This window comes from Molothrus aeneus, chromosome 19 (assembly GCF_037042795.1).
Source record: "Molothrus aeneus isolate 106 chromosome 19, BPBGC_Maene_1.0, whole genome shotgun sequence".
Classification (NCBI taxonomy): Eukaryota; Metazoa; Chordata; class Aves; order Passeriformes; family Icteridae; genus Molothrus; species Molothrus aeneus.
In genome coordinates this window covers 7,083,110-7,104,689 of record NC_089664.1, presented here as the reverse complement: position 1 = coordinate 7,104,689, position 21,580 = coordinate 7,083,110, and the positions used below count along the sequence as shown (strand labels likewise).

Below are 21,580 nucleotides of genomic sequence, written 5' to 3'. Positions count from 1 at the left end.
AGTGGCAGGAACAGCAGTGTCATAAATAATGTTGGCAGCTTAATTTTTTTTTTATTTTTTTTTACAGTGTTGTTGTGTATAATTAACAAATTGCTACAAACTTTGTTGCCTTGAGGGGTGGCAGAGTGTGAGGATGGGAGTGGCTGAGTGTTCCATGTCCAATAGATCAGGGGACAGCAGCTGGCTGAGCTCCCTGACATCTCACCAGGGTTTACTCTCAGTGAGATCAGAAGTCTGTCTTCATCCAGTCACAATTTAAAGCATCTTTTAACTCAAGCAGTAGTTTGAGCTACTGCTCTGACCGCTGCTGGTGCTTTGGGGAAATTTGTACATTTTCTGGTAGAAAAATAGGAAAGTTGTGTGTGTGTTAATCACATTCCATTTCTTGTGCTTGTCTGGGGTTTATGAGGTTGTAAATGGCTGGGTTTGCTTTACCCATTCAGGAACTTACTAGCTCAGCAGTGAGGACCTGAATCATATCAAATTGCACAAAAATCAAATCTTGTCCTCATCTCTAAAGCCTCAGCTCTGGCTTAGGGAGCCTCTACAGTCATTTGGCTGACTCAGATAAAGCTGTGGCCACTCTTCAGTTGTTACTACAGTCACACTAAATGTTCTGATGGAGTGGGAATAGTGAGGGGTTCACTCACAGGTTAATAAGCTTGAGGTGATTTCTGAAATGGGACCATAGCCATAGGCACAGAAAGTTGTATCTCATTGTAGTTTATTTTCTCTTTGTGTGAGGTAACCAAGTATTTGCTAAAGGCCCAGGTGTGTCATGAGAGATCTTGCAGTGTCATTCCCTTGTGTCAGTGTTGGGACAGTCATCAGACACAGGTAGCTGTGAAGAACTTGGTCATCTCAGCATCTGTCCAGTGTGGGCCACAGCAACCCCTGCTTGAAATCAAGAGCACCCAGAGCTCCCTGGCATGGGCTGTTTAGTGTATCAGAGGGTTTCTGTGTTCTCCCTGAGCTTAGAGAGAGCCAGCAGCACTGGGAGGTCTTTGCTCCTCAAGCTGCATCTTCCTCACTAGCAAGCTGCCGAGAGTGATGATGATGTGATGTTTTTAATTTTTTAATTTCTGTCCTGAAGGATTTTGACGTTGACTGCTATGCCCAGAGGAGGTTGTCAGGTGGAAGCCACTCCTACGGGGGGGAGTCTCCTCGTCTGTCTCCGTGCAGCAGCATTGGCAAACTGAGCAAGTCTGACGAGCAGCTCTCCTCGCTGGACCGCGACAGCGGGCAGTGCTCCCGCAACACCAGCTGTGAAACCCTGGGTAAGAGGGGCTGCTGGGGCCTGCCCTGCCCTGGGAGCTCAGCTGCAGGAGCTGATGGACCAAATGCACTGCACTACAGCTGCTGTCTTGGAGTTGCTGCAGGCAGTTCAGTGCAGAGCTATTTCAGAGAGGAAAAAGCCCAGGGGAATGTGTTTCCCTTGCTGTAGGTGATGGTTCTCAAACTCAATTCAGCTCTCAAGTGGAATGTTTTCTTCATTTCAGCCCTGTCTGCAGAAATTACAGTCCTGCTAGACTAAAGCAGTGTGGTTTCTACATGCTAGGAAAGAAAATATAAATATGGCAAAAATTAAGTCTGCAGATGTCTGCCTGTTGAATTTTTGTTATTTGTTTGCTAGTGTAAAGAATTAATTATGAGTTGTATGAAGTCTGGATGTTATAGAAGGTGTAAAGAGATGGTCCCAGCTGCAAGGAAGTTCCACTCTGATTAAAATGAACTGATTAATTAACTGATAGAATGGGAGGGACAGAACTGAGAAGGTCTAAACAGTAAAAGAGAAACTAATACATCATCCTCTGTTTACCCAGATCAATCAGATCACTATGATCCAGACTATGAATTCCTGCAGCAGGACCTCTCCAACACTGATCAGATACCTCCTCAGGGGCCCAGTGTCCTCAGCCCCTTGCCAGAGTCCTTGGGCGAGTCTGGCTCCCCTTTCCATGGACACACTTTCCAGCTCCCGCAGGGCACCTCTCCTCCACTGGAGCTCTGCAGCCTCTCAGGAGCAGCACAGCCAACAGAGACTCCCCCAGCTTTACCAGAGAAGAAGAGGAGGAGTGCAGCCTCCCAGACTTCAGAGAGCTCAGGCTGCAGGGTGTCCTATGAGAGGCACCCATCCCAGTATGACAACATCTCTGAGGATGACCTGCAGAGCGCCGTCCTTGTCCCCTCAATGCCCTTCACGCCCTTTGCTGCTGTTCTGCCTTTCCAGCAAGGAAACTCTTCAGCACCAGTGGAATTCATTGCTGATTTTGCTGCTCCAGATTCCAACAGTGACCCAGAAAAGCCGCCACCTCTGCCAGAGAAGAAAAGCAAACACAGTAAGCAAGTTTCTGTTTGGGGTTTATTTTTTACCTTGTAGTTGTTGTGCTTCTGATCATCACTAAGTAGTGGTAATCATGGTGATGCTCTTATTTGAGTCTTGAGTGTCAAAAGCAGTTGGTCAGTGTCAAAGACATGGAGGGGAAGTGTCAGTGCTGTGGTGGGCAGGGGGTGATTCCTAGGGCCAGGATTGATCCAGGCCCAAGGGATCTGGAATCACACAGCATCTTCATTACTGTGGTGAGACCATGTTACTTCTCTGTTCACCTGAATGTGAGTCTTTCAGGCACTCTGTCTTGCAGATCTTTCTGCTCTATTCTCCTTTTTTAAGTCAGTTTCCTCCCCCCTTCCCCAGTTTTGTTTTCCCACTGCAGGGGAGAGTTGGGTCCTCTCCAGGAGCTCAGAGAAAGGACTGATTTTCTGTCCAAAACCCAGCCTTGCCAGAGCAGTTACTTGGCAATAGGAGCACAGGCACCCACATAGCTGTGCAAGACAACACTATTAACTAGACTCCAGCACTGCTGTTTTGCTACAGGATCTCATTTCCTTTGGATGCCTGAGAATTTCCCACATCATTAAAACGAGCAGCCTCGAAAAGCAAAGGCTCCTGTCCCCAGCCAGACTCCTGGCACACCAGGACTGACCACATCTCAAGCTCAGACCTTCTTCTGATTTCCTTAATGTTCATGGCTGAAAAATGTGAAACCTCTTGCCAAACAGGCAGCCACAGTGCTCTGCCAGGGAAGGCTGTGGCCTGCACAGTGAGGTCCAGCAGATATTGCTTTACTGGTCACTGGCTGGCTTTGCAGCCGTGTGTTGCATGAGGAGGTAATGTATACAAGATCTGGAGGAAGAGCATCACATTGCATGGCTGGCAGCCCAAGAGAAGAGCTGGTTTCAAAGAACTGAGTTGGCCTTCTGGCTCCTTTCTGCAGTTTATAGACTTCTCACTGAGAATAATTTTTGTCCAGAGAGGTTGTGGACTCCCTGTCCCTGGAGGTGTTCCAGGACAGGCTGGATGGCACTCTGAGCAGCCTGGCCTAGTGGAAGGTGTCCTTGTGCATGGCAGGGGGGTTGAAACTGGATTCTTTAAGGTCCCTTCCAACCCAAAGCAGTCTAAGAGGCTGCAATTCTATGGATAAGGTGGGAGTAAGAGGGGGATGTGGTGTCAGGGTTATTCTCTCCATTCCTATGCAGTGCACTCTGCCAGTCACTTCTTTAAAAATATGCCTTGTCTAAAAGCATTTCCATTATCCCTGAGTGACCAGTCCACATGAGTAACCCTGAGGGATTTTACTGAGAGCACAAGGCTTGACCCACCTGAAAGTGAGGGTCATCCAAGTGTCCCCATATGCAGGAAATCTCTTTTGTTCCTCCCTGGTAATCAAGCAGCTAAAGACACTAAGATCAGCTAAAAAACAGGCTGAGATGGTTGGTTGTGGACAAGAGAGAGGAAGCAAATGGGCACAGACAAAGGTGTTGCAGCTTGTGCTGTTGAAAATCCTCTCCTGAAGTGTGAGCTGCCAGGGGCTGTGATACAGAGCACGTCAGTGCAGGGTCAGATCCTTGTGGGTCTGCTGTTACTAATGAGGGATGGCTGTTACCCCACTCAGGCTGGAAGGGATGCAGGGAAATGCACCTCTGTGCACGTAGGCAGCTGCAGTGGAGGGGAGATTCCTGGGTGAATCTTGGGTAAGAGGAAATTTGACATTTGCAAGAGAGATCTGAGCTGTTTGCTTGTGTCATTAAGCCCCATATCTTTGTTTTCTGATATCACACAAGATGCCAAAGGGTTGACAACAAGTTTAAAAGCAATCTGCATTATTGCTTGAGCACAACTTTAACCTCAGTACCAAGACCTTGTGTGAATTTTCTTTGATGTTGGATTAGAGTTAATTGTAATCTGGCACTATCAGAAATTTTGTGAGTATTGATCAGATTGCATTGTTAGGAGAGGTAGGAGCTGTTACCTAATGTGTTGTCAACTCTGATGATTTGATAAAGCATCCTTGCTGCAAAACTTGTAGGTAGTCCTGGGGCTGATACCCAACCACTGCAAATTTTTTAGTTGCATTTGTGTGACACTGAGAACTTGTTTAAGGTTGTTTTTATTCCACAGTATTATCACACCATGGATTTGTGGTTGCTAAGTTTTACTTTTTCAGCATTTAAAAGGCCAGTCAAACATTACTCAGGCTCTGTGGTGACACCCAGGATATTTTTTGCCCAGAGGCTGATGCATGTAGATACTCTTGTGTAATCACACAGGGCTGCTTCCAGAACCTCAGCCAGCTCCTGGGAGCTGGAGAAGATGCATGGATTTGTTAAAAAAAAAAAAAAAACAAAAAAACCACAGATAGGACTTGGTTGTAGTGCCTTTGTTGTGGGTCATCTTTTGGTAGCTGGCAGTAAGTGTTGCAGCAGAGACACTGATGGTCTTTATTGGTAATACACAGAAGGTCTGCTTGAGTTAACCTTGTGCATTGCTGTGAGCTGTGCTCAGAGGGACCTCCAAGAGTTGACTTCTGTATAATTTACACAGAGGAATGATAGGGCTTTTAGTCTGGCATGAGTTATGGTTATTTTACTGTGCTGTAAGAGCACATGTTACTGTGCTAAGGGCAAATTACTCCAGACTTCTGCTTGAGCACCAGCACTGTGCTCCTGCTGAACGAGACACAGACCCAGAACAGCTTCTGCCATTAAGAGCCCAGAGTCAGAAATAACAAGATCCTTTCCCCAAACAGCTTGGAAACTACTGGTGAGGCATTTATTCATGTTTCCCTCCCTGTCAGTGGGAACAAAACACAGCCTGGTGCCCAGTGAGCAGCTGGTATTTAACTGCAGGAGCCACGCTGAGGGCAGGCTGGGCTTAGCCAGCGGATAATGCCAGCTCTGTGAGGAGCAGCTCTCCTCCCAGAGGTGACAGCAACCACTGCCTCATTGACCTTGACTTCTGCTGTGTGCTATAGCTTAAGAATGTCCATTATTTTGGCTCTTGCCCATGCACACAAATCTGTTGTGCCTGTGCAGGGCGCAGGGTCGGGCTGGGCTGTCAGGGAGCCCTCCAGGGGGATGCTGGTGTGCCTCACCTTATTGCAGGTGTACCTCACCCTATTGCAGGTGTGCCTTAGTGCTGATCCTCTCCTAATAACCCCTTTGGACTCCAGCAACCACTGGTCCTCTCCTGCAGATGAGTGTTGCTTCCAGGAGAGCTGGCCCTGGGAGAGCAGCACCTGTGACTTCTGCCGTATGGGCAGAGCTGGTGCGTGCTGGAAATCCCTGAGCAGCTTTAGCTCCTTCAGAAATGACAGTCAAGGCACTGCAAGCAGATTGTTGGGAAGGTGTTCTAGCCTCAGTCTGAGATTTCATGGTTTTTTTAAATTTCACATATTTTCTGTCTGGGTTAAGAACTGACATAAACTGGGCATGTGGTGGGAGAGGTTTCTCTCTCACGCCTCCTTTTCTCCTGGGGTGCTGCCTTGAGACTGTCACTCCACCCCAGCTGCTCACTGGGGAGTTGCAGCCCCCATCCCTCCCTCTGCACAGTTGCTGCAGGGCGTGCAGCCTGAGCTGAGCTGCTGATGTAATTTCCCATCTGCTTTTAAATTTCTGCCTTGTTAAAAACCACAGTGGAGAGGGGGAGAGAGGGCCCTTTGCAATCAGGAGCCATGGGAGTGCTCTTGCTCTCTTACTCTCCTGTTCAAGATTGGCAGGATTTTAATGCCTGTTTTGATTTGCACTCTGCAGTGCCAGGTTTGTATTTCACCATCCCAACTGCTTTTCACTTTGCCTAAAAACAAAGATGACAAAGTAGAGGCAGAGACATGCTCACCTGCCCAGGACCAGTTGTAACAAGCCAGGCAGGGGAGCTGCCGTGACAATGGGATGCATTAGCCCCATAAAGAGCTGAGATAAAAGAGCTCTTCATTATTCCCTTGCAGATTGAGTTAAGGCAGATTGAGCATTCAGGCTCACTGCCCTGAGCTGCAGTGATTTAATTTTGCACAAATGTCTGATGTGATGCCCTTTTCACCAACACTTCTGAGCTGTGGTGTCATTGCAGAGTTTGGGGCTGTTCCAGGATCTCACAGCTCTGATCCCCAGTGGTGTCTGCAGTTCTGGGTGTTCACTGAAGCCCTGATTCTGTAGGTGACTCAGCACCAAGGGTTGGTCTGGATTCAGCAGTGGCTGCTGCATTGTGCCAGCACTGCCAGGCCTGCCTTCTTGGCTTTTGTCCTGCTCACTTGATGAGCTCTCAAAATGTGGTCTTTCCCTCGAGCTCCTGTCCTCTGCATTTCTGCAAGGGTTCCTGATCCTCAGTTCAGTTTTGCTGCTAGAGAAATATCTTTCATCAGCCTTCTTTAGATCTTGTCTCCTGAAGTTGTTTTGTGATACCAGGGCATTTTCCAGGGCACAGGAGCACCTTAGCCAACTGAATCACTGATACTTGAAAAGACTATTTTAGCAATTCTGTATTTCTGGCACCACCACCATGATTCCAAATGAGACAGTAATTCCAGAACATGCTTCTATTCACTGTGAGGTGGTGTTGGGAAGGAGCAGGGAGTCTGAGGGAGGAAGAGGAGCAAGGGTCAGGTGGCAGGGAGAGCTGGAGGTCAGAATTGCAGCAGCCCTGGCAGAGCTGTGCAGGACAGGCTGTACTGCAGGACATGACCAGGTTGTGCACTGGCAGGACTGTGGGGTCACAGGGTGGGGACAGCTGGAGCTACTGGTCAGGATTGGAGTCCATCAGCTCCATTTCCTGTGCTCCCATTGCTCCAACCTGTTTTTTTTTTTTTCATTATTTCTTTTTTTTCTTTATTCTATTTTTTGGAAGATGGTTATAATTCTTTTGGGGAAGAGCAGATGTGTTAGCTCCCTTTCTAAATGGACTTTAAAATATTAGAGGAAATCTGAAAAAAAGGGGCCCAAGGCAGGTGCAAAGCAACTCCTTCCTGCTGACACATTTGCAGGGCTGTATCCTGTTTGAAGGCTGGCCCAGGGGTCTGCCTTGGCAGGTGAACAGAGGACTTTGCCTTGCAGCCAGTGTGGGAACCAACTTCATGATGTGCAAATCCTGCATTGTGCTCGCTGTATTTATAGCTTTCACTGAAGTCATCCACTCCTTTCAGCTGTACAACTGAAATGCCAGCAGAAGATGAAAAATTGCCACCAAATGACCAGATTTACAAAAAACAACAACTGCTTGTTTATCAGGAGGAAGGGAGGGATGCTCACAGTGCCTTGTGCGTGACAGCATGTTTACAAGAAGGCCTGGGTTAGTCCTTCCCATGACACTGAAACACATCTGTTTCTCCTGCTCTCAGGTGTACAGAAAGGGGTTTTTTTCTTTGTTTTCTATTATTCAGTACACTTCTAATCCTTAATAATGGGGGTGAGCTTGTAGTAGTCTTTCTATGGCACTGGATGTCATCCTCCCCCTCCAACACTGAAATATTGCAGCAGTAACTAATCCTGTCAGAGCTGCCCAGGCTCACCTGTGTGGGTTTTTTTAATAGATTTTGGAAGGAATATTTTACAGATGGAAAGGTCCTCTAGGCAAGGTTTGATCCTGTTTAACATTTCTATTGAGCCACATCTCACAAAAGCTTGTGAATCAGTTGAATTTGAAAACTGGAGATGGTAAGTTGCTTTAAAAAGGGATGGGAGCAAAGGGTGTTGGATTTGGGCTGAGGAGGTAGGAACACGTGGTCAGTGGCACTTTTAGAAGTGTTTTGTAAGTATTTTGTGCCAGGATTGGCAGTGGCATTTAAAGAGCTGGGGGAGAGGCACAGCCAGGCTCACAGGTAGGTGTTCTCTGATAACAGTTTTATCAGCTTGCTAGAATGGAGAAACACTGTATGCCTGCTGGTTCTAGAAATCTTACTGACTGCAGACATGAGACTTACTGTAGGCACAAGAATTATTACAGATTTATTGTCAGGATTGCATTGTTACACTCCTAAAAAGCAGATTGACACTATTCTGGGTTTTTGGTGACTTTGGGCATTAGCTGTTGAGGAATATTCTCAGAATTGCCATGAATTACGTGAGGATTTGGGCTAAGCCTCAGTGAAAGAGACTTCTCAAGTGGCTGTTTGGAGACCTCACTGGTTCCAGAGCTGTGTTTGTGGTCTGGGATGGTGTTTGCTGTGTGCTGGCTGGCAGGATGGAGATCTGGATTTGCAAGGTGCATGGCAGCAAGGACAAACATCTGCCTGCTGACCCTCAGCTGGGGTTTGCAGAGCAGGACAGTGAGTGCCACCTCTCTTTGCCTTGCAGTGATGGCCTACATGCAGTTTGTGGAAGACTACTCAGAGCCACAGCCCTCCATGTTCTACCAGACCCCTCAGAACGAGCACATCTACCAGAAGAAGAACAAGTACCTCAGGGAAGTCTATGGGATCAATGACTCCTTTACCAGCTCAGACCCCCCTCAAGATCTGGCACCTCCTCCTGCTCTCCCACCCAAGCAGAGGCAGCTGGTGAGTGACACCCCAGGGACACCTGGCAGGGCCGCCAGGCTCAGCTCAGCTCTCCCTGCTCCTGGTTCTGGCAGGCAGAGGTGGTGGGAGGATGTCTCACTGCTGTTACCACATCGTGCTCCTTGGCAGCTTGTGAACGTGGTTTTAGGCATTTTGCATTCTGTGAAGTTTTGCTGCTTTCCAACCCCACGTTCAGACCGTTCCCTATAAGCTTTGAAAGTCCTAAAATGCCCTAAAAATGAACCATTTGTCTTGCACATGGCAGGGCTGAATCTGTGCCAGGCTTGTGTAACAACAACTGCTTGGAAGATTTTGACACACTGAGCAGCACTATTCTCAAGAGATTGCTGCACTGTTGTTCCCACTGCTGTTTTGAAACTGTTGTCAGAGATGCCACCAATAATAACTGAACAGAATAACTGCTGTTCTGTTATTTGCACAGACCTTTGGTACAGCCACCTCTTCACTCTGCGTGTTTCCTTCACCTTAGTCCCCTTGTGTGAGTCAGAATTTTACCTGTTTCTCAGAGCTCTGCTGGCCCCCCAGGCTGTTTCCACATCCACATCCACAGGTGTGTGGGTGCTGGGTTTAACAGCACAGAAAGGGCCATTTTCCACGTGGGGGATGAAATCCTGATCTCACTGATGGCAGCAGCAGTTTTGTTTCCGACCTCAGTGGAGGGTGGGATTTTGTCCCATTTCCTTTTAAGGGTTTTCCTTTCATTTCTTTTCTCTTTCTTTTTTTCCCAACTCCAACTTAAGGTATTTTGATTATATTAATGATCTTATTTCTTCTGTTTAAAAAAAAATTAAATTATTTTGTTCTGATGTAGCTCACTTAAATTGGCCATGGCATTAACAAAATGGGAGGAAATGTGGGAACAGAGCCATGAACTTACCACTGTGAGGGTGACTCTTGCAATATTTCTTCATGTTGTATGTGCTAAAGTTTGACTGTCCCAGAGTGTTACTTTTTGACTCTAATTTTGGGATTTGCATATCTACATTCCTGTGATGCAAGTAGAGTCCTAAAAAGATAAAGTGACATTTTTGGCTAAGCTGAGCTGAATATTATTATTATTATTATTATTATTATTATTATTATTATTATTATTATTATTATTATTATTATTATTATTATTATTATTAGTTTGTGGGGACAAGACTTTAAATGCTGGCATCCCATTTGCTTTGCAGGGACACTAAAGAGTCTACAGGACTCATCTCCTGAGGTTCAGGCAGTTCTCCAGGGTCTGTGGTCCCCATCAGTGTGACCCTTGCACTGTCACTTGTACCTTGCAGTCCCTTGCCTGCCTTCCCCTCCTTGAGGTGGCTGCACTTCAAGGCTGTTTCTAGAGGTGGCTTGGGCTGCACGGTCATGATCAGAGTTTGCAAAGCACAGATTTACTGCAGCCATTGTGCAGAAGGGAAATTCTGCTCCTGTCCTGAATTTGATGGCTGAAGCAAAGCATTTCTTTGCTTCCCTTTAATAATTTTCTGGACAGCCAAGATGTCACTGCTTTGCCTGCTGGCCATTCTTGTCATTTTACAAGCTGATACCATCAAGGTGTTGCTTGCAGTTCCCCTGAAGCAAAGGTTTCTTCAAGTGCAGCCTCCCACCCTTCATCTCTCCTTTGGGAAAGAGGTGCAAGCAGGTGATGGCTTATTCAACAGTCCCTGTAAAAGCCCCCAGACTCTTGTTCCTCTGCTCCTGCTGCCCTGGGAGATGTTGATTTGGCTAATCAAATGGGCATCAGCTGCTCTAGCAGCGGCAAGTTTTGCTGGATGGACTCTTCTGTAATATAATAATGAGGAAGTCCTTTCTTGTCAGCTTCAGATCTTAATCAAAAATAAGATTGTGTGTTTACATTGCATGTTTTATTCAACAAGTCTGAGAAAGCCTGAATATACCTTATCCTCTCTCAGTCTCCTTGCCATAGGGAAATTCAGGAGAAATTCCTTGCAGGCTTTGTCACTTACAGTGTAATAGCTGCCTCCTGTGCAAATGATATTATTTGAACTGGACAGAGAAATGGCAGGATGTCACTGTCACCCAGTCTCACAGCAGTACCAGTGAGGATCCATAGCTCACGCTGGAGAGGCCAAATTCCCAGTGTGCAGGTTGCCAGAAAAAAAAAACCCAGGAATGTGCAAGAACTGTGTGTTTGGAGCCAGTTCCTCCTGTGGTTGTCTGTCCCCACGGCAAGGGGACAAAAGGGCAGCCAGGAGCAGCTGTCCGGGGTGAGCAGGGAGGGGGAGGCAGGAGTTCACATTTAAGGGATTTGTGAAACAAAGAAGATTTAAATTGTGATTTTTGCCGTGCCTCTTGAGCTCAAGAAAGGCATATTGGTGTGTCTGGCTCTGATGAGCTGTATGAATAGCTGTTTGTTTAGCCAGCCATTATATGCATTGTTTTACAGTTAGCATTTCTTGCCCTTTATTCATCGCCTTTTCTGTGCTCTCTTTCTCTGTGTCTTGTGTCTCCTGCTTTCTCCCCCTTCCTCAGCAGGCCTCCTATGCTGCCTCTTCTTTCTCCTCTGTCTCCTACTGTGTCCAGCAACCTAAAGTGCCCTTCAGCCCCGAGGACTGCGGTGCCACTCAGGGCCTCACTATGTCAGTCTCTAACTCCTTTCTCAGCAGGCACAGCTCCTTTCCTGTGCACTCGGTGAGTTCTGAGTTCTGCAACACGTGGGTATTGTCTGACTGCTCTGCCAGTTCTCTGCTTGGCCTCTCAGGTGAACCTGGAGGTTCCTTTGGGGGCTTTGGAACTCCTCCTGTAGTCACCAGCCAGGTGGGAGAAACGGTGTGTAAATCTGCCCAGGTGTAACTCACTCTGCCCAGGTGTAACTCACTCTGCCCAGGTGTAACTCTCACCAGGTGTAACTCTCACCAGGTGTAACTCACTCTCACCAGGTGTAACTCTCACCAGGTGAAAATCTTGCTGAGATTTACACTTTTCACCAAGTGAAGCCAGGGGAGGTGTATCTCTCTCCATTTGTAGCAGGGGACTGAGGAAGGAGAGCTGGCCTGTGTGCCCAGGCACACTCCTGTGACCTCTGTGTGCCCCAGGCTGCACGTTGGAGCTGCAAAGTCTTTTTGTCCCATTGCATGATGCCACTGATGTGGATGAGTCAATTAAAGGCTGCTGTGTGAGCCTGGCCTTGGGAGAAATAACAAGATGCTGTCCTGAAATCCATGGATTTAATCAAAGATGTGGAACAGGGGCTGCAGCTGCTTTATTTTATTTTTTTTTTCTAGAAAACAGCCTCTGCTAGATCTTCCATCTCATTTTTGCCTGTCTGCTTCCCTTCACATCTCCCTGGTCCCAAACAAGCTCAGTTTGCTTGTATGATTTGCTGATGGATGAGCAGGGTTTTCTCTCCTACAGCACTTCAGAGCAGCCTGAAGAGAAAATGGCAGGAGGAGCTGGAAATCATTTAAATCAAAATAGTATTAGAGCACTGCTTAAATCTCTGATCAGCTGCTTAAATTAAATTGTAGTAATAACGAAGTGTTAACATAATGAAATTGAATTCAACCATGGGATTCCACCAGCTCATCAGTGTGGGGCTCATTTTCATGTAAAACTATGGTTATGCTCTGATTGCCATGTGATGACAACTGAGAATACACTATTTTTTGACAGTGACCTGGATGTTTAGTAAATTAGGCTTCTTCTGGAGAAGAAATTATCAGACAAGACTTGAGAAGATTCCGAAGTGTTCAATTAGTTTAATATTAAATGTTTGAAAACAGTATCCTCCCACTGTGCCACTGCTATCTTCCCATTTCAGCACTTACTCATTCTTTAAAAATTAGTGATAATCACTGGTCCAAAGAAGAAGAAAGTATTCAAGTGCTTTACAAGTAGAGCTACTTCACAAGCCATGAATGAAAGCTTTTGGCTTCCACTTGTGTGAGAGAGAGCAGTATCACAGCTTTGCTGCACAGATGAAAAGGCTGAGGGGTGGCAAGGTTCCTGTTGGCATAAATTTGTGGTAAACAGTTCTAAAATTTGAAGTAAAAGTCCTGAATTGTCCAGCTCTCTTACCTGGTAGTGGTCCTTGCTAGCAAAACATGGAACTGTAGGACTAGATAAAAGTGCTTGACTATTTTTGATTTAATTGGGAGGCTATAAATATGATTCTATAATGTTCTAAAAATACGTGGGCACTTTGATTTTAAAAAGTGTCCTTGTTGGATTAAATGGTTACTACCTATTAAATTGCTCTGACCCATTCTCATCTTACTTTGGACTACATTACTGTGAATATATTATTTTAAGAAATGTTGAAACTTCATTAAAATATCCTTACTCATTTTTGCAAGGATTTGGTGAGGGATAAAATAAATGGCTGGAGCATGAGGAACAATGAGAACAATGAGACAGGGCACTGTCAAATGAAATAAGCTGAATTAAAAATGGTGATTTTTCCATTAGTACCTTTAAATTAGGATAATTCATAGTTTCTCATTATCTGGTCTATTTTTTCACAGCCAAAAATGAGATTTTCACTACGAAAGTGTCTCTTTGAGCTGCAAAATACCAATGTCCTTACATGCATCATAACTGACCCATGTAATACCATAACCACAGTTTATCCTGTTTCCCCTATCCCTAATAAGACAGAGATGTGAAACAGCTGTGGGGGTTTGGATCCCTCCCCAGGGTGACACCCACTCTCCATCAGCCCTGGGAGGAGCAGAGCCCCTCCTGCAATCTGCCCCAGGAGGTTTCACTCAATGGATGCCACCAGCTGCACCAGGAGCACTTCAGCCTGCTGCTCTGCTCCTCATATCCTCTTGTCTTCATTTCTCCTCTCTCCCTAGAGAAAGGGCACTCAAGTGAGCACTGGTGAAAAATAAAACTGGCAAAAATCAGCATTATCTGCCACCAGCCCCAGTGAGGAGTCAGTGCCAGGGAGAGAACACCTTGCAGACACTGCCAGCTGAGCACTTGGCCTCCTGTGTACCCAGATAGCAGCAGTGGCTATCAGATCTCCCAAAATTATATGTTTCCTACATAAATTGTTATTCATTCTGCACAGGAAGCAAAAACCTCTTTGGATCAATACCGGGAAGTCCGAGCTGCTAAACTCGATGGCTGTCCCCTGACCCAGTGTCAGCAAGGCCCTGCAAGTGTAGCCAGTTTTCAGAAAGTGCCCTGTGCTTTTTTTCCTTCCCTGGAGACTGGCTAGGGAGGGCACAGGAGTCACTCCCAGGGAGGACCTGTCCCTGTCCCCATCTGTTCCCGTGCCAGCAGCAGGGAGGCCGAGCCAGCACCGCGCTCTGCTTGTGATCCCCTTAGCTCCGTGCTCCAGGTGAAGGATCAGTGCCTTACTCCTGATTTACATGGCTTAACAAGACTGTTTTCAAACAGCAGAAAAGAGGTGAAGCTGTTCAGAGCATCTTTTAATTTTTAATGGATGAATTTTTCTACAGCCCTGACTCCTCTCTCTCCAGTCAGCACTGCAGGGGCTGTTGCAGCCCAGCTGCCACCACTGCTCTGTCAGCCCACTCACTAATTGTGCTTCTCCCTCCTTTGCAGGAAATTGTGTCAGAGGTAATAGCTTTTACTGGATAGGGGCAGATCTTGAGCAACTGGATCAGACCTCATAGGTTTGGCAAGTTGAGCTGTTTTTTATCCCAGTCTGACTCGTGTCTGGCCTCTGTGCCAGCAGGGCTTGTGTTGGTGGTGTGGGCTGGTGCTTTAAGGAACTGCATCATGTTCCCCATCCCATGGACAGCTGAGCCATTGAACCCCACACTGGGGGAACAGCTGGATTGTGCTGTCAAAAATCATTCAGGGGATTCCCACCTCTTTTGGAAGTTCTTAGCAGTGGGGAAGGAGGTTTGCAACAAGAAGCATCATCCTTGGTTGTGGTTGGCAGTAGTTTCTCTCTGGCTGATCACCTCTCTCCCTTCTTGTGAGCACAGGGCTGCTCTCCCTTGGTTTAATCAGTCCTTGTGCTGTTTGCCTGGAAATGGGTGGGCAGGTATCCCAGCAGCAGCAATAATCAGATCTTGAAATCTCATTCCTTCCTGGCAGCTGGAGAACTCTGCTCTGGTAGAGGAAATATCCAGTGAAGAGCTCCACTGCTGCCCATCCACCCTTGGTGGCTGCAGAAACTCCTGTGGAAGCTTTTCCTCACTGAAACAAGGAGCAGTTGTATCTCCAAGGCATGTACATGCCAGTAGTGGAAATTTGGCTGCATCCTTCACTGTGGAGAAATAAGTTGCCTTTCTCAAAACGTTGGGTTTTTTCTTATGTTTTCTTTTTAATTAAGGAACATTTCCAGTAATTTACCATTACCCAATTGGCTGTCAGGTTCCAGCAGAAGGCGCAAGTGATTTCCTTATGAAAGCTCCAGTTCAGTGCTTCTGTTCTCACTTGTTCTCACCATTCTTGAGCAAATTGAGCAAGTGCACAGAAAATTCACAGCAACTGTTCTTCTTTCTTGTGTGTGTGCTAACGTATGTTCAGGAAAAGGGGGGTCAGATCAGTGATTAAAGGCGTGCATGACACAGCCATGTGCTTCCCACGTTTTCCCTGCCTGGTTCCCATTCCTGGAGCTCACTCCCAGCCTGCAGCACACACCAGGCTCTGCCCTCAGCAGAATCTGAGCCCTTTTCATTCACATGGTGAGAGCCTCAGTCAGGCCATGGCTGGGAAGTCCTAAAGTGTTTGCTCGTTTCTGTCCTGAGGTTTTCACTCCTTAATTTGGAGCAGAGGGAAGGGGGATTGAAAAGATTTGCATCCCTTTAACCAGCTGCTCTGACTTAGGTATTGTTTTGCCTTTCCTGTTTAGCATTCCTTCTGTGTTTGTGTTCATTTCCACTGCCTGTGGCAGGCTTGGACATTGGTATTAATAGTGCTGTTGCCTGCTGGCATCACTGGATCCTCTGGGGTGGTGAAAACCACTTCCCCTGGGGGTTTATACATTTTCCTTGCAGTTGGAACACTGCAGGTCTCTGTAGGTCTTTCTGACCAGTCCCATGTTGTCTTCATAGGCCACACACCCCCTGTTTTTTGTGTGACTGATCTTTGAGAAGTCTTGTCTTGGTCTCCAGACTCTGTTTTTTCCAGATCTGCCATCTTGATCTGGGGGCTTTGTCCACAAGCTAAAGAGTTGATGTTGGAGGTGCAACTGAATTGAATTCTGATATTTTTCAAAGAGGGGTGCATGACAGCATAGTTAATAAATCTTCAAATGTTTTCTTCCCCTGCTGCCCCTTATTTGTTCTGTTGCAAAGATGTGCAGGAATCTCTCCTCCACAAGGAAAAGTTTGGAATTTGTGTTTTCTTGTGCAGAAGCCAGGAGGCACAAGAAGTCCCATCCATCCCTGTACTGTGCTAAGCATCAATTAAAACCAGGGAGGTCAGCTCTGCAGCCAGGTCAGAGGCCTTGCTGAGAAACATTCCAGCCTGAGGAGTTGCTGCCTTTCCTGTGGCAGTGCTTGAAGCCATTCTGTTGGCAGCTTGTGTTTCCAGCCATTCATTGCAGGAGCATTTCCTTCCTCATTAGCAAAAGTACCTGGAAGCCCAGCATTGTGTTATGAGATAGGAAGTCTTTTCAAATAGTTGTCTGTGCAATTATATTCTTAAGGTCTAATGACTTTGCAACACCCAGTATTTTGTGAACATAATTCTGTACTGTTACAATTTGGGCATCCAGTTCTGGCACGCTGCCCACATAGTTCCCTTAATAACATTAGCAGGGGAGATCTAAAAGATTGATCCTTTCCTCTGATAGCTTCATACTTTGGGAGTCTGATGCTCTACCTGATCTGGGAGTGTCTGGCAGGATGGCAGATTAATTTGGCAGAAGTCCATAGGGTAACTGAGAAGGCTGTGCTTAAAAGGTAAAGGCTGTGTCTGCTGATGCTGCAGATGCTCTGTCAGCCATGTAATTGAATTCAGCTTTGGATTTGGGCTGGAGGCTGCTGTAACTTGGAACCACTGACTCTCTGCATATATACCCCTGTCTGCCTGTTAGCTGTGGTCAGCCATGCCTAGTGAGTGTGAAGAAGCATCTCTCCTGAAATAAGTTTTAATAGAAAAAAGTGCTTATCTCCTTTCATCTAATCCAAATAAACAGCCAGAATGTCACTGACCTTTGGGACATCCTGGAACAAGGCTTCTAATGATGGAAAGCTGTTCTGAAATATTCACAGTTGCAAAAAATCAAAGGCAGCAAATTGAAAAGGTTGAAAGATGCTGTTTCTGGGAGACCTCTGTGTCACAGTGTGTGGTAAATGTTCAGGGTTTGCTTCCTGCTGCTCCCAGGAGATGAGACTGCTCCCAGGCTCAAAGCTGGCTTTGTGCAAGCACTTCCCAAGTGGCAGAGAGGTTTTTTTAAATACCACTGCACTGGTGAGAGGAGAGGGAGCTCCCTCTTCTCCCTGTCTTGGCCATTTGCTGTTACAGGTCAGAGTTATTCATGCTGGGAGCTTCTTCTGCTCCTGTGGTGGGAGCTGGCAGTGTGGCCAGAGTTTGGATACAGGAGAGCATCCTTTCCCTGTTTTGTAGCTTTCCCAGAAATCACTTCAGTTAAACCAGAGCCATGGAGTAGGAGGTTGTGTCCGTGGAGCCATAACTGACTGTGACCCTGCAGGAAACCTCTGAGAAGCTGATGAAAGCAAGCACTGATTTGTTTCCAAGATAAACTGTTGCCTCTTGGGGGGGAGCACTAAAGGATGGCTTGTTTCCTTGTGACAGTTGTGTTGAATGGACCATCCCCTCCCCAAAAAAGTATTTATTTTAGAGGATGACAAGGCTTCCAGAAGATGGACAACACCCAGATCCCATGGAAGCCATGGCTGGAATTCCTGGGGCAGCTGCTGGCTGGGCTGGGTCAGACTGGGGAGCAGCAGGAATGGGTGCCATATGGACATCATTTCCACTGCAGGGTGGGTTTTTTTCCCTTTGAAAAGTATGCTTCACTCTTGGCTCTTGTCCCAGCACGGCTGCATAGCTGGAATTCCAGAGCTGCTTGCAGGCTCCGGAGGAAGGAGGGGGCTCCCTGGCTCCCTTTCTACGAGATGCAACTTTACAACAAGATTGGAAGTTGAGAGCAGGCTGACTAATTAATGCCAGCACACCAAAGGCTTCTCTGCACTGTTCCCTTTGTTAACAGCATGCTGAGAGCCTGTCTGCATCCTTAAATGATTGTTCACGGATCACATAATGAAGATTAATGCATTTTCATGGGTACCTGGGCCTTAAGCTGGCATTCTCAACATACCTCATGCCAAGAAGTTGTTCTGAAGGTGTATTATGAGACCAGGGAGAGAGAAACATACAGTGATTGTCAATACTGACTTATCTGCATTCAAACTTCTAAAATTTCTTCAATGTTATGTTATATTTAGGTCTAAATTGCCTTCAAATTAGGATTAATGTGCGTGAAACTCCTCGAGGCAGGAGCTGTGCAAATGTTCCTGCCCCAGAAGCAGTAACTCATGTCCCTGAGCTGCTGGTCCAGGCTGCAGGCAGGGGAGCAGAGCCTGCCCTGAGCTAACCCTGCCAGCACCTCACGCAGGGCTTGTCCCAGAGTGACTTGGCTCAGCACAGTCATTTCCTTTCACTGCTGCCCTGCGTGAGCTCCACTGCTGCTTTGCAAAGCCTGCCTTTTCCTCTGGGTTCAGCAGGTCAGGGACAAAGCCCCCTGGACCTCCTGGGTGGAAGATGTCCATCAAGTACAGAGTGAAGGACAGCGTGTGCCGCCCGTGTCGTGTGGGTGCAGGAAATCCAGCAATGGGGGAGCTGGCACAGAGCTTCTCCTGGAGCTAATTATTTCCTCTCAAAGCATCTTCTTATCAGCACAGCAGTTTTTTGAGTGCTTTCTCGAGCTGTTGAGCAGTGGTTTGGGGTCTAGGCTGGGACTTGGGGTGATCATTGGAATATTAGTGCCAGTGAGATCATGAAATACCAGGCAGGCAGAATGAATCTGCTGAGCCAAGGTGATGTCATGAGCCCGGCGTCTTACGAGGGATTTAGTGGTTTGTGCCATGCAAGTGAAAATGAATAAATGTAGAGCATTTATCCAGGCAGAAAGTAAATACAGAGATTAGACTTGTCATTGTTACTGAGGCAGCTCCAAAAGCTGACAGTGTCCCTGGAGCCAGCACTGCTCATCCGGAAAGAAATGGGCAGGAAGAGAGAGGAGCCTGTCCTAGAGCCAGTCTCCTTTTAGCCACAGGCACATGGAGGGGATTTGCATTTTAATTATTTTTCAGTCGTCTTTTAAGCTCTCTTTCCAAAGCATCCCCCTCCTCTCCTCTGTATTATGGCCTGCAATTTGTTTTGGGCCCTGAGAATACACCCGGAGCACTGCTGGACTCCACACAAGGCACTGAGGCACAGGCACTCAAGGATTAAGGTGGTGGAAGGTAAAGCCTAATCATTGACCTTTACATTTCCTTTCCTTTGTAGTGGAAAAGCTTTTTTGACCAAGCCTCTGGCCTGAGGCTGTTACCAGTTTAGATTTTTAAGCCCACATCTTTCCTAGGTAGAAACAAAAATACCACTGCTGAGCTGGGTGCTGCTGCTGGGGCTCAGGTGATGGACTAAGCTTTGCTTTTTCTTACCTGCTCAACTCTCCTGAGAAAATGTAGCCTGAATTCTCCAATTCCTGCCTTTGATTCCTTTTCTTTTTACACCACAGTGTTGTCAGTTTTCAGCCTGGTTTGAGCGAGTTGTGTCGGTGCTTCTTGAGAGCTCTGTACTGCACTGTCCTGCAGCAGATCCCTCAACGGAGCAGCACCACAAGTGTGTTCCAGCCTGGGGTTCTTTTGGATGATGTGTTTCTTCTTTCAGTACACTTGACTATGACCAGCTTTGCAAGTTTTAAAATAAACTCCTCTCCAGCAGATTTAGCTTTTTTTTTTTTAATGGTAGTCAGCTTTGTTTTGGACTTACCCTGATGGCAAATCTTACTAGCACCAGATGTTAAAAGACAGAGGGTTGCTCTTGTTTTTCTTGGCACAATATATTCCCACTGCACCCTGTTTAATATTATCTGAACAGTAATCTGATGATTAGGAGAGATAGTGAAATAAAGCTTTACGCAGATGATCTCTTTTCATCTCTTCAGCTGATTCTTCAAGGCACTGCATTAAAGGATTGGTTTGATAAGGAATTCATCACTCCTGAGGGCAATTACCATTTTTGCTCCCTGTTTTTCACGAATGGGAAGCAGTAGCACCATAATCTCCTTTATCCTTCAGTGTAACTTTGAAGGCAGTATCCAGCCACTCCTCCCTGGGAGCTGTGTGTTCTGGAACAGACTTGACACAGTAGCTGTTAAATTATAGGGCTGGAGCAAAAAGCATCTTAAATTTGGATCCTGTGGAAAATCCCAGAAAAGCAATAAGCACTTGAAGTAGTTTTCTCTATGTAGATACTTCCAGCATGCTCAGAGTTGTGCTTTCTGTGTGCCTTCACATCCTTTCCTCCACTCAGATGATTTTCAGGGTCACTGCTTTAGCAGTTCTGAGCTATCCAGGTTTTCCCCTGCCTAGCAAAGGCTGGATACCTGCAGCTCACACCTTGCTGCTCACTTTCCCTCTGTGAGATGAGCAGCCAGGCTGCTGTTGGTGCAAGAACAGCCAGGGAAAGCCTGGCTGATGTATCCCAGGTAGCAATTCCTGCTCTAGTGTGTGGATGGTGAAATAGTGCTGCCTGTGTTAGAAATGCCTTGTGCTGTCACTGCTATGCTGCTGCCAATCTAATTACTTTTTCTTTTGTCTGTCTCTTTCCTTTCCCCCTCTTCCTTGTTTTTTTTGTGTTGTGTCTCTGCATCCTGCAGTACAAATCTGTGTTTAGGTCCTACTCCCAGGACTTTGTGCCTCACAACCAAGTCTCCATACCTCCTTTCCTCTCTTCTACCTCCTCCTCCTGCTCCACTCCACCTTTTCCACCCGTCCATCTGTCCCAGAGCCCCGACCTAGCGGTGCCCGCTGCAGCCAGCCAGTCACCCAGCACTGTGGATGTGCCAAACTCCTCTTCTCAGGAGAGCAGCTTTAATGGGAATGCTCCTGTCTGCCTTCCTTCTGAAACCTCTTTCACTGATTCTCTCCAGACGCCTTCGGTGAGACCATCCAAAGAGACGATAACGCACCTTCACGCAAGGCTGCCTTTGTTTGTTGGGGTTTTTCTTTCAAGGAAAATGTCTCTTGTATTAATACATGCTAAATTGTGGTCTAGTCTGGTTTCCAAATGTGTGTGGACTGAAGAGAGGAAATTTTATATAAAAACGGCTAGAAAAAAAATGGACAGCCTCAGCAGGTTTTAGAAAATGTTACACAGATATAGGAAACACGAAATGTCAAATGCTGGTGAAGGGGAAAGTTGGCTGTAGCTTCCTGCAATTGTAAGATAAAGCTGAGGGAGGTAAAGGAGTGTTTTGTGAGGTTGGTAGTTACTAAATGCAGGCTCCTAACAGCAGTTCACATCCTGCAGTTGCCACCTGCTCCCTCCTGAGTCACCAGGAGCAGTGGGTCCAGTCCAGCTCTCTCCTGTGCATAAAACCTATTGTTCTCTCCAGGTTCCTGCTCTTCCCAGTTCCCATCAGCCCCAGCTGTGTGCTTGGTGGCAGGTTGTCACATGTTGGTGAAGTGAGGCTAACACTGCTCCCACTCTGCTAGTTTGAGGTCCCAGATCCCTTTGCACATCACTGAGCAGGTCTGTCCATTACAGATACTTTTTTGAACACCTCATTTTCAAGACAGTTCCTCTTTCGTCTGCTGCAA

The 21,580-nt window shown here is 46.6% G+C and overlaps 1 protein-coding gene across 5 annotated transcripts in view; it reads left to right on the top strand.

Moving 5' to 3' along the window:
• The window catches only part of RAPGEF1 (Rap guanine nucleotide exchange factor 1), an 84,748-nt gene that overhangs the window by 45,571 nt on the left and 17,597 nt on the right, over window positions 1–21,580 (top strand). For 2 of the 5 annotated variants that reach the window (XM_066562809.1, XM_066562807.1), the window contains exons 8-12: window positions 1,094–1,277; window positions 1,824–2,339; window positions 8,626–8,828; window positions 11,337–11,492; window positions 20,638–20,919. In XM_066562809.1, the coding sequence (XP_066418906.1) occupies window positions 1,094–1,277; window positions 1,824–2,339; window positions 8,626–8,828; window positions 11,337–11,492; window positions 20,638–20,919 (1,341 nt within the window). Of the gene's footprint in view, window positions 1–1,093; window positions 1,278–1,823; window positions 2,340–8,625; window positions 8,829–11,333; window positions 11,493–20,637; window positions 20,920–21,580 lie in introns of all 5 variants that reach the window. The other 3 variants (XM_066562808.1, XM_066562806.1, XM_066562810.1) reach the window with 2 other exon arrangements.